At 42.1% G+C, this 13,810-nt stretch overlaps 1 protein-coding gene across 1 annotated transcript in view; it reads left to right on the plus strand.

The window, feature by feature from the left end:
- The window catches only part of LOC120060224 (zinc finger protein DPF3-like), a 44,203-nt gene that overhangs the window by 3,464 nt on the left and 26,929 nt on the right, over window positions 1–13,810 (plus strand). Inside the window, exon 2 of the mRNA XM_039009377.1 lies at window positions 13,114–13,274. Within this exon, the coding sequence (XP_038865305.1) occupies window positions 13,114–13,274 (161 nt within the window). The remainder of the gene's footprint in view (window positions 1–13,113; window positions 13,275–13,810) is intronic.

Here is a 13,810-nt window from a genome sequence, read left to right on the forward strand (position 1 = left end):
CCTTAATATAATACATCAATAAAATCAATTTAGCCTCAAATAAATAATGAAACATGTTCAATTTGGTTTAAATAATGCAAAAATAAAGTGTTGGAGATGAAAGTAAAAGTGCAATATGTGCCATGTAAAAAAGCTAACGTTTAAGTTCCTTGCTCAGAACATGAGAACATATGAAAGCTGGTGGTTCCTTTTTATTTTTTGAAATTTAAATTTTACCCCCTTTTCTCCCCAATTTCGTGGTATTCAATTGTTAGTACTATCTTGTCTCATCGCTACAACTCCCGTACGGGCTCAGGAGAGACGAAGGTCGAAAGCCATGCGTCCTCCGAAACACAACCCAACCAAGCCGCACTGCTTCTTAACACAGCGCGCCTCCAACCCGGAAGCCAGCCGCACCAATGTGTCAGAGGAAACACCGTGCACCTGGCCACCTTGGTTAGCGCGCACTGCGCCCGGCCCGCCACAGGAGTCGCTGGTGCACGATGAGACAAGGATATCCCTACCGGCCAAACCCTCCCTAACCCGGACGACGCTAGGCCAATTGTGCGTCGCCCCACGGACCTCCCGGTCGCGGCCGGTTGCGACAGAGTCTGGGCGAGAACCCAGAGTCTCTGGTGGCGCAGGTATTTCATATACCTTTGACTATTGGATGTTCTTATAGGCACTTTAGTATTGCCAGTGTAACAGTATAGCTTCCGTCGCTCTCCTCGCCTCTACCTGGGCTCGAACCAGGAACACATCGACAAGGAACACATCGACAACAGCCACCCTCGAAGCATCGTTACCCATCGCTCCACAAAAGCCGCGGCCCTTGCAGAGCAAGGGGAACAACTACTCCATGTCTCAGAGCGAGTGACGTCACCGATTGAAACGCTATTAGCGCGCACCCCGCTAACTAGCTAGCCATTTCACATCAATTACACCAGCCTAATCTCGGGAGTTGATAGGCTTGAAGTCATAAACAGCCCAATGCTTGAAGCATTGGGAAGAGCTCCTGGCAAATGCACGAAAGTGCTGTTTGAATGAATGCTTACGAGCCTGCTGCTGCCTACCATGCTCAGTCAGACTGCTCTATCAAATATCAAATCATAGACTTAATTATAACATAATAACACACAGAAATACGAGCCTTTGGTCATTGATATGGTCGAATCCGGAAACTATCATTTCGAAAACAAAACGTTTATTCTTTCAGTGAAATACGGAACCGTTCCGTATTTTATCTAACGGATGGCATCCCTAAGTCTAAATATTGCTGTTATATTGTACAACCTTCAATGTTATGTCATAATTATGTACAATTCTGGCAAATTAATTACGGTCTTTGTTAGGAATAAATGGACTTCACACAGTTCGCAACGAGCCAGGCGGCCCAAACTGCTGCATATACCCTGACTGCTTGCACGGAACGCAAGAGAAGTGACACAATTTCCCTAATTATAAGAAATTCATGTTAGCAGGCAATATTAACTAAATATGCAGGTTTAAAAATATATACTTGTGTATTGATTTTAAGAAAGGCATTGATGTTTATGGTTAGGTTTGGTGCAACGACAGTGCTAAATCATCATCCGTTTGGCGAAGTAGGCTGTGATTCGATGAGAAATTAACAGGCACCGCATTGAATATATGCAACGCAGGACACGCTAGATAAACTAGTAATATCAACCGTGTGTAGTTAACTAGTGATTATGTTAAGATTGATTGTTTTTTATAAGATAAGTTTAATGCTAGCTAGCAACTTACCTTGGCTTCTTGCTGCCCTCGCGTAACAGGTAGTCAGTCTGCCATGCAGGCTCCTCGTGGAGTGCAATGTAAGGCAGGTGGTTAGAGCGTTGGACTAGTAACCGGAAGGTTGCAAAAACGAATCCCCAAGCTGACAAGGTAAAAATCTGTCGTTCTGCCCCTGAACAAGGCAGTTAACCCACCGTTCCTAGGCCTTCATTGAAAATAAGAATGTGTTCTTAACTGACTTGCCTAGTTAAATAAAGGTGTAAAAAATATATATAAAAATCGGCCAAATCGGTGTCCTGAAAAATACTGATTTCCGATTGTTATGAAAACTTGAAATCGGCCCTGATTAATCGGCCATTCCGATTAATTGGTCGACCTCTACTTAGGACCATGCCTCAGGACTACCTGGCCTGATGACTCCTTGCTGTCCCCAGTCAACCTGGTTGTGCTGCTGCTCCAGTTTCAACTGTTCTGCCTGCGGCTATGGAACACTGACCTGTTCACCGGACGTGCTGCCTTGTCCCAGACCTGCTGTTTTCAACTCTCTACAGACAGCAGGAGCGGTAGAGATACTCTGAATGATCGGCTATGAAAAGCCAACTGACATTTACTCCTGAGGTGCTGACCAGTTGCACCCTCTACAACCACTGTGATTATTATTATTTGACCCTGCTGGTCATCTATGAACATTTGAACATCTTGGCCATATTTTGTTGTAGTCTCCACCCGGCACAGCCAGAAGAAGACTGGCCACCCCTCATAGCCTGGTTCCTCTCTAAGTTTCTTCCTAGGTTCCGGCCTTTCTAGGGAGTTTTTCCTAGTCACAGTGCTTCTACACCTGCATTGCTTTCTGTGGGGTTTTAGGCTGGGTTTCTGTACAGCACTTTGTGACATCAGCTGATGTAAGAAGGGCTTTATAAATACGATTGATTGATTGATTAATCCCTAATCTATGGATATCACATGACTGGTCAGGGGCACAGCCATAGGTGGGCCTGGGAGGGCATAGGCCCCCCCACTGTGGAACCAGGCCCAGCCAATCAGAATGGGTTTTTCCCCACAAAAGGGCTTTAATACTGACAGAAATACTCCTCATGAAACTGAGCTGTCCGGGTGGCCGCGGTGGTTGGTCTCAGACGATCCTGCAGGTGAAGAAAACGGATGTGGAGGTCCTGGGCTGGCGTGGTTACACGTGGTCTGCGGTTGTAAGGCCGGTGGGACGTACTGCCAAATTCTCTAAAAGGACGGAGGCGGCTTATGGTAGAGAAATTAACATTAAATTCTCTGGCAACAGCTCTGGTGGACATTACTGCAGTCAGCATGCCAATTCCATGCTCCCTCAACTTGAGACATCTGTGGCATTGTGTTGTGTGGCAAAACTGCATATTTTAGAGTGGCCTTTTATTGTCCCCAGCACAATGTGCATCTGTGGAATTATCATGCTGTTTAATCAGCTTCTGATGGATTATCTTGGTAAAGGAGAAATGCTCACTAACAGGGATGTAAACAAATGTGTGCACAAAATTTGAGAGAAAAAGCTTTTTGTGCATATGGAAAATGTCTGCTGACTTTTATTTCAGCTCATGAAACATGGGACCAACACTTTTTTATATATATATATATATATATATATATATATATATATATATATATATATATATATTTTAGGGGGAGGATCAGCTTTAATATTGATGATAGATTGTTGCTGCCATCAATCTAATTGTCTGCATCATTTCCAATCCCCCATATATTTTTGGGGTAAATATATATATATCTATATACATACATATACATATAAACTCAGCAAAAAAAGAAACGTCCCTTTTTCAGGACCCTGTCTTTCAAAGATAATTCGTAAAAATCCAAATAACTTCACACATCTTCATTGTAAAGGATTTAAACACTGTTTTCCATGCTTGTTCAATGAACCATAAACAATTAATGAACATGCACCTGTGGAGTGGTCGTTAAGACACAAACAGCTTACAGACGGTAGGCAATTAAGGTCACAGTTATGAAAACTTAGGAGACTAAAGATGCCTTTCTACTGACTCTGAAAAACAGATGCCCAGGGTCCCTGCTCATCTGCGTGAACATGCCTTAGGCATGCTGTAACAAGGCAAGAGGACCGCAGATGTGGCCAGGGCAATAAATTGCAATGTCCGTACTGTAAGACGCCTAAGACAGCGCTACAGGGAGACAGGACGGACAGCTGATCGTCCTCGCAGTGGCAGACCACGTGTAACAACACCTGCACAAGATCGGTACATCCCGAACATCACACCTGCAGGACAGGTACAGGATGGCAACAACAACTGCCCGAGTTACACCAGGAACGCACAATCCCTCCATCAGTGCTCAGACTGTCCGCAATAGGCTGAGAGAGGCTGGACTGAGGGCTTGTAGACCTGTTGTAAGGCAGGTCCTCATCAGACATCACCGGCAACAACGTCGCCTATGGGCACAAACCCACCGTCACTGGACCAGACAGGACTGGCAAAAAGTACTCTTCACTGACGAGTCGCGGTTTTGTCTCACTGGGGATGATGGTCGGATTCGCGTTTATTGTCGAAGGAATGAGCGTTACACCGAGGCCTGTACTCTGGAGCGGGATCGATTTGGAGGTGGTGGGTCCCACATGGTCTGGGGCGGTGTGTCACAGCATCATCGGATTGAGCTTGTTGTCATTACAGGCAATCTCAATGCTGTGTGTTGCAGGGAAGAAATCTTCCTCCCTCATGTGGTACCCTTCCTGCAGGCTCATCCTGACATGACCCTCCAGTATGACAATGCCACCAGCCATACTGCTCGTTCCGTGCGTGATTTCCTGCAAGACAGGAATGTCAGTTTTCTGCCATGGCCAGTGAAGAGCCCGGATCTCAATCCCATTGAGCATGTCTGGGACCTGTTGGATCGGAGGGTGAGGGCTAGGGCCATTCCCCCCCCAGAAATGTCCGGGAACCTGCCGGTGCCTTGGTGAATGAGTGGGGTAACATCTCACAGCAAGAACTGGCAAATCTGGTGCATTTTATGAGGAGGAGATGCACTGCAGTACTTAATGCAGTACTTAATGACTGTTACTTTTTACTTATTTTAACCCCCCCTTTGTTCAGGGACACATAATTAAATTTCTGTTAGTCACATGTCTGTGGAACTTGTTCAGTTTATGTCTCAGTTGTTGAATCTTATGTTCATACAAATATTTACACATGTTAAGTTTGCTGATATTTAACGCAGTTGACAGTGAGAGGACATTTCTTGTTTTGCTGGGTTTACATATATAGAAACATACATAATACATACATAAATACATATACACACTTTTTTATATATACCCATTCAAATCAAATAAACCTTTATTATTCCCCACAAACCCTACCACCCCTCCCCCAATTGGAGTAAACTAATAAACAATAACACTTGGGCTTCTACCTTCAGGTTATACATATTATACGCACTTTACAGACACAATCCGTTTTACAATAGTGATATTTTGTTTGTTTTTAGTCCTTCCGTTTTACAATAGTGATATTTTGTTTGTTTTTAGTCCTTCCTCTATTTCTATTTGTAACTGTGCTATTTCACAACATTTCTGAACCTATATACATTTTACAGACCCCGTATGTTTTACATTGGTTCTTGTTGTTATTAGTCCCCACCCTTCAGCTCCATTCAACCCTCCCGTCTATCGCTTAACAGCATCCATTTTGGATTTCTATTTGCCGTATATTTTTTTGTGCTGTGATTTGATGCTTCACAAAAGTCCTAAACCTTTCTATTCTCATAGCTTCTGCAGATTGTAAATTTAAAGATAAACATTTTTGCTAAAATAATGATTATATTATTGATCGATTTGAGTATGACTTTTCAAATCACCCAGTATTGCTATCTGCAGTGTTAGTTCTAGGTAAATGTTGCAATTCTTCAGCCATTCCTGGACCTGTGACCAAAAACGGGCTACATATGGACAGTACCAAAATAAATGATCAAATGACTCTGCCTCCTCGCAGCAAAATCTGCAGTGCTGGGAAGATTGTATCCCCCATATATATAACATTCTATTGGTTGCAAGAATTTTGTATAATAATTTAAATAAAAAAATGTGAAGTTTTGAATCCGGCGTCGTTTTGCGTGTCAATTCATAAACCATGTGCCATGGAATCGGTACATCGAAAATCTCTTCCCAACTATTTTGCAATGTTTTGGTCCTTAAATGAAATTGGTATATATTTTTATTTATCACAATTTTCTTTAACAATTTTTGGTCTTTAATGTAGGGCCGACAGACAAGTTCTTTACTTTTTCCCCCTTCCACTTGCCTCTTCCATTTTTGTGGTAATGCTGCAATTAGTTGGTTGTAATTTTGGGTAGAGCAGACATTTTCATTTGTCTGTGTTAGCTGCACGTGTGACATAACTCCACCAGTCCTATTTATGATATAATTTACAAAAATGATACATTTAATTTTATTTTTTTTGAAAAATACATTTTTAAAAAATCAATTAGTATATTTGAGTTTAACCACAATATTTGCTGTATTATTTGTTCTGTCTTTTGAGGTGGATTAAACTGAAATTGCAACCAACTTTCTAAGGCTTGTTTAAAAAATATCAATATTTTGGAAATTATTTTGTTTTCAAATAACCGAAAGTGAGCAGTTGTAATCTGAATATAGGGAAAAAGGCCATTCTTGAACATGGGGTGATTCATTCTTACTAATTTACTAGAGAACCATTTCTGATTTAAGTATAACTTTTGTATGACTGATGCCTTTAGTGAAAGGTCTAATGCTTTAATATTTAATATTTTCTTCCCTCCGAATTCATACTCGTTATATAAGTAGACCTTTTTAATTTTGTCTGGCTTGTCATTCCAAATAAAATTGAATATTTTTTTGTTCATATCATTTAAAAAGCGTGACACTAGGTGTAGGCAAAACCAAATAGGTAAACTGTGATATGACTAAAGAGTTAATCAGGGTGATTTTTCCACAAATAGACAGGTATTTTCCTTTCCATGGTAGCAAGATCTGATCTATTTTTGCTAACTTTCAATAAAAATGTATTGGAGTGAGATCATTTCTTTCTTTCGGGATATGTATACCGAGTATGTCCACATCCCCGTCACACCATTTTATTGGTAAACTACACGGTAATGTAAAAGTAGCATTTTTCAGTGATCCAAAACTTATCATAATTTGGTTTTAATCCAGAGAGGTTAGCAAAAGTATCTAGATCCTTTATTAGGTTGTGGAGGGATGCTAATTGTGGTTTTAAAAGAAAACATGAATCATCAGCGTACAATGACACCTTTGTTTTTAAGCCACGGATTTCTAATCCCTTAATATTATTGTTGGATCTAATTTTAACAGCTAACATTTCGATGGCAATAATCAAATCATATCAAATTTATTTATATAGCCCTTCGTACATCAGCTAATATCGCAAAGTGCTGTACAGAAACCCAGCCTAAAACCCCTAACAGCAAGCAATGCAGGTGTAGAAGCACGGTGGCTAGGAAAAACTCCCTAGAAAGGCCAAAACCTAGGAAGAAATCTAGAGAGGAACCAGGCTATGAGGGGTGGCCAGTCCTCTTCTGGCTGTGCCGGGTGGAGATTATAACAGAACATGGCCAAGATGTTCAAATGTTCATAGATGACCAGCATGGTCAAATAATAATAATCACAGTAGTTGTCGAGGGTGCAGCAAGCCAGCACCTCAGGAGTAAATGTCAGTTGGCTTTTCATAGCCGATCATTAAGAGTATCTCTACCGCTCCTGCGGTCTCTAGAGAGTTGAAAACAGCAGGTCTGGGACAGGTAGCATGTCCGGTGAACAGGTCAGGGTTCCATAGCCGCAGGCAGAACAGTTGAAACTGGAGCAGCAACACGGCCAGGTGGACTGGGGACAGCAAGGAGTCATCATGCCAGGTCGTCCTGAGGCATGGTCCTAGGGCTCAGGTCCTCCGAGAGAGAGAAAGAAAGAGAGAAAGAGAGAATTAGAGAGAGCATACTTAAATTCACACAGGACACCGGATAAGACAGGAGAAGTACTCCAGATATAACAAACTGACCCTAGCCCCCCGACACATAAACTACTGCAGCATAAATACTGGAGGCTGAGACAGGAGGGGTCAGGAGACACTGTGGCCCCATCCGATGATACCCCCGGACAGGGCCAAACAGGAAGGATATAACCCCACCCACTTTGCCAAAGCACAGCCCCCACACCACTAGAGGGAAAAACTTCAACCACCAACTTACCACCCTGAGACAAGGCCGAGTATAGCCCACAAAGATTTCCGCCACGGCACAACCCAAGGGGGGGCGCCAACCCAGACAGGAAGATCACGTCAGTGACTCAACCCACTCATGTGACGAACCCATCCTAGGGACGGCATAAAATAGCACCAGTAAGCCAGTGACTCAGCCCCTGTAATAGGGTTAGAGGCAGAGAATCCCAGTGGAGAGAGGGGAACCGGCCAGGCAGAGACAGCAAGGGCGGTTCGTTGCTCCAGAGCCTTTCCGTTCACCTTCACACTCCTGGGCCAGACTACACTCAATCATATGACCTACTGAAGAGATGAGTCTTCAGTAAGGACTTAAAGGTTGAGACCGAGTCTGCGTCTCTCACATGGGTAGGCAGACCATTCCATAAAAATGGAGATCTATAGGAGAAAGCCCTGCCTCCAGCTGTTTGCTTAGAAATTCTAGGGACAATTAGGAGGCCTGCGTCTTGTGACCGTAGCGTACGTGTAGGTATGTACGGCAGGACCAACTCGGAAAGATAGGTAGGAGCAAGCCCATGTAATGCTTTGTAGGTTAGCAGTAAAACCAATAATAAATAGATATGCCGATAGTGGACAACCTTGTTTTACTCCTCTTGACTGTTTGAAACTTTCTGAGATGTGGCCATTATTTACTATTTTACACCTAGGTTTATCATACATAACTTTAATCCAAAATTGAAATATTCTAGGCATTTATATATAAACTCCAGTCGTACTTTATCAAAAGCGTTTTCAAAATCAGCTATGAAAACCACGCCTGGTTTCCCCGATATTTCATAGTATTCTATTGTTTCCAGTACTTGTCTTATATTATCTCCAATGTAGTATCCATGTAAAAAACCTGTCTGTTTAGGATGGATAATATCTGACAATACCTTTTTAATTCTATGCACCAAGCGTTTAGCTAGAATTTTTGCATCATAACACTGAAGTGTAAGAGGCCTCCAATTGTTTAAATGGACTGGATCTTTAAATATACACTTGGATTCTGTTTCAGTAATAATGAAATCAGACCTTCTTGTTGCATTTATATAGGAGTGGTTAAAACATGCTAATAATGGTCCTCTTGAGTATATCAAAAAACTGTTTGGTATACTTCCACTGGTATGCCATCCAGCCCTGGAGTTTTCCTAGACTTAAAGGCTTTAATTGCATCAAGACGTTCCTCCTCTGTAATTTGGCCTTCACATGAGTCTTTCTGTACAGATGTTAATTTTACATTATTAATAGGAAAGAAATCCATACAATTAGCTTCGGTTAGTGGAGATGGAGGAGACTGAAACAAAAACATATTCTTAAAGTACTTTACTTCCTCTTTCAAAATATCATTCTGTGAATCTTGTGTGACTCCCATCATTTGTAACAAGTTTCAATACATTTTTTTGGTAACATTTCTATGTTGAAGACTGAAAATAATTTGGTGCATCCCCCCCCCCCCCCCCCCCCCCCCATATTTCATGGGACCAACACTTTACATGTTGTGTTTTATATTTTTGCTCAGTTAAAACTCTAGGGGTTCCTCAAATGTAGTGTAAATGGAATTAATGTTCTGAATTAGGCTTCTGCAGATCACTTGGCTTGTCTGGCCTCATGGAAACTGAGTTATCATTATCTATTATGCAAAATGTGTGTTCATCTAATGCTCAAACTAAGGGCTGGGCACAGACATGCGACACCTAAACTGTTGACAGGAGCACACTGATAGAGGAGGCCCCAGCAGCCACAAGATTTTATTTTTGTTTCCCCCTCACTCACATCTGTAAGATGGTGTGTGCTTTTGAGCTAGGCTTTCCCTTACTGTAGCTAAGTCACAACACTGTCTGTGTCTGGTTAGCTCTGCTATGTATTTTTACTGTTGGAACAACCTTCCAACCACTTCAATGTCACACAAAGGTGCTAAATAACGGACAGTGGGGAAAAAACGTATGTGAGTATGAGCGGCACCTCTCACCTCTTGTGCTCTCAGACGCTGAGGCTTTTCACTCATGATGAGTGTTGGAGATGTCTCTCACCTAGGCTGCTGCATCTGCTGCTCAGGGCCAGTGCACTAGTAGGATGAAAGACATGCAGCAGCCTTTGAGGCAGACAGTTGACACCTCATAACAGAGGGAGCTTTTAACATGACTTTCGCGGCTTGTTTGTTTTCTATCCCCCTGGATGTTTTTGGTCAGACGCTGAAGCTTGACTGAAGTGATCTAGGTACAGCATTCAGATTCACATGACATGATGGTAGTTTAAGGCCTAAATGTTCTTTAAGTGGGTTAGTAGCCTAATGACTGTATTGTTAACAGCCACAACACATGTAACTGTTGTATGGCATGCAATCCTGAAACATGATTGAGGTGCTATGACATATTAGTCATTTCTGGTCCCAGGAACATGGTGCTTTAGTTTGGGCAGGCAGAATAGTCATCATTATTATCCGTAGTCTAGTCTTGAGGTTTATTTCAAGTTTAATAAACTCTGTCACTCACTGCTCAATCACCTTTTCAGATAGACTATTTTATATTAAACCCTCAAGCGAGCGCTTACCAGTTGGCCACTCTGCATGTGCATAAACCCCCGTTTGTGATTTGTTCCTGTTAAATTCCTGTGCTGCTCAGAGGCTAGTTTTAGAACCTTTAGAAATGCCATGTGTGAGCTCATTGCTCTATGGAATTTCCACAAGGCAAAGAATAACATTGGCATTATTATCTAGCCTACTATTCACTGTCTTTGTTGGTTTATAACACGAGGAAGGGAAACAATGCAGCCTGCTAGTTATCGTGCTATCCTTTCTGATGGTTTGTCTTTAACCTCTCTCTCTGAGCTTCATGCTCTCTGTCTCTCTCGTGCTCTCCCCTTCTTTCTTTCTCTTTTCCCTCTTCTTGCCTTGTGTACCTGGGACTGTTTACTCTTCACAACCACACTGACACGCAGCCTCATTCCAAGAATCCTCAAACACTGTGGCTTTGTCTCACCGCAGTGCCTTCCTCTATGTGAGGGAAAACATTCCAAGCATGTCTGTTTATCTGTTGGAAGTTGTCTAATCAGAGAGTTAGGGAGAAAGAGAGGATAGATTTGTAGGACAAGGAGGAGAGAGAGAAAGCGGATTTGGCCTTCTTTGCTTGGCCCAAGCGTGCCAATGCCTCCTCTTCTCACAGACCTCCGTATCTCTAATTGAGGCTGGGAGAGCTACGATTACAGCGCCTCATTAAGTGTGTCTTTTCAAAATGGCTGCTTGTACGTATTGTAATCGAGAACATGTGGTGAAAATGTATTATGGGTAGGCTATACAAGTGGCGGGCCCAGCTAGGTAGAACTTTACACAGGGATACGTTGCTGCCTTTTGTGTTAGATTCAGCATTTATCCTCATCTTTGATGTAGTCAAATTAAAACCTGTCTGTGTGCTAGCGGCTCTGCTGAGATTAATTAAGCAGACTAATTACCATATGAGCTGTGTGGCAGGGACTGAAGGTTTGAATGTGAAATCTCCTCCTTTCACAGCAAATATTAACATTGATACCCTAAGGGGCTGCCAAACTATCACCTGCATTGGAAAAAAGCACCACAAACTATAAGATCATTAAGATAATGTTAGCAGTAGTAGTGTCTGTAAATTTTTATATGTTAGACATGAGACTCTTTGAACACATTCTATATTGTGATGCCCTCGCCTAGCACATCATCTTCCTCATTAATTCATCACCCTAAATAGAAACCAAAGCTCACTACTGTGTAGAATCAGTCATGTGATTCAGTCATGTCCCAGCGACCCAGAGGTCATGATCAAATCAAATGTATTTATAAAGCCATTTTTACATCCGCACATGTCAAAGTGCTTTTACAGAAACTCAGCCTAAATCCCCAAACAGCAAGCAATACAGATGTTGAAGCACAGTGGCTAGGGAAAAACTCCCTAGAAAGGCAGGAAGCTAGGAAGAAACCTAGAGAAGAAGCAGGCTTTGAGGGGTGGCCAGTCCTCTTCTGGTTGTGCCGGGTGGAGATTATAAGTGGCCGTTAAGGCCAGATTTTTCTTCCAGATGATGAAAGGAAAGGCCAGGGATCATCAACTAGATTCAGCGGCAGGCCAATTATTATTATTTTTTTCTATTGAGCGGATGGTCAGGGGGTCGGAACGTAATTACAAATCATTTGTAGACTGCGAATTGACCTCAAGAAGCCCAAACAGATACAATATTTATCTAAAACATAATAATTTCAAACCTCACTTGGAGCTGATTTTCTGGTGTTTTACAGTCTTGAAATGAATGAATGAAAGTGCAAAAAAATATATATATATATTATAGATTTTGCTCAGAACTTGAGGGGCCAATTTGGGCCACGGGCCGCCAGTTGGGGAACCCTGAGCTAGGCTATATGAAAGTCACGCCAGTCTCCGCAAAGAGCAATGTAAGCATCACACAGACAACATTAATCTTAGTCATGTTGTTTCTCCATGGTAGAGCCACTTCAATCAGTGGTTGAAGATCCTGGGAATAGTGTTTGTTTGATTATTTGATTGACCCTGGTGATTAACATGATTTAAAAGCTGACTGTAATCATCATTGCATTTCTGCTGGTCGCTAGGGAACGGCCCATGACCCGCCATCACTGATTGTATGCCGACAGAGCAGTACAGAGGATGAAGAGGTGAAAATATGCTTCCAGAATGTAGCCAACACCAACCCTATAATGTTTTACATGGTGTATAATCTGTCAGATCAGGAAAACCTTTTATTTATTTATTTTATTGAACCTTTATTTAACTAGGCAAGTCAGTTAAGAACAAATTCTTATTTACAATGACGGCCTATACAAACTCATCTTATAGTTTTGTTTGGGGCTGGGTTGAGGTCTACGAGATCTACATGGCTTAATGTATATGACAGTCAAATGGAAACTTCTCTTCCCCTGAAGACATACGGTCTGCAGGGATATTTCTAGTGGTCCATGGTGGTCAGTGAGTCATGGCTGAAATGAATTGTCTGGTTAGCCACTAATCTGGTATTTGGGCCTATTTCAGTGTCTATAACAGCCACATAACCAAATGCATGTTTGTGCCAACCACATGTGGTGTTGACCTCTGTCTGAATGGTCTCCCTGCTGCAGGTTGGGTGACCAGTTCTACAAAGAGGCCATTGAGCAGTGCCGCAGCTACAATGCCCGCCTGTGTGCCGAGCGCAGCGTGCGCCTGCCCTTCCTGGACTCCCAGACCGGTGTGGCACAGAACAACTGCTACATCTGGATGGAGCGCCACCATCGCAGCCCTGGTGGGTAGAGAAGCACTACTCTGTTGGTTGGGAGTTATGATGGCTGGCTCTGTGGTTTACTAAAGGGCAATTCCACGCCAACAGTGTTGCTGAGACTCAGATTTTTCACTTTGAAATGTATGTCAAATAAAAACAATGATTGCGGTTTGTGCTGTCATTCTCTTACCAAACTTTGCATCTGCACTGTTATTCAAGTAAATGTGTTTTTGTTAAATGTTCAGTTGAAATTGTTCAAAGTAGTCATTTTGCATACTACAGTTGTATGGTTTGTTTAACTTTGCAATCATTGGTTTTTGTTTGACATATATTTTTTTAAGTGGAAAATCGGAGTCTCGGCATCACTCTTTTAGCATGGAATAGCCTTAAAACTATCATTCAGTTGACGTTTAGTGGGTAATGTCATCTGTCTAAATATATCCCTCTGGCCACTACAGCTACAAACATGTCTAATATAATGATATCCAATAGTGTTCATGTTACCTCCAGGGAGAACTATTCATATACAGTGCATTCGGAAAGTATTCAGACCCCTTTAC

This window comes from Salvelinus namaycush, chromosome 15 (assembly GCF_016432855.1).
Source record: "Salvelinus namaycush isolate Seneca chromosome 15, SaNama_1.0, whole genome shotgun sequence".
Classification (NCBI taxonomy): Eukaryota; Metazoa; Chordata; class Actinopteri; order Salmoniformes; family Salmonidae; genus Salvelinus; species Salvelinus namaycush.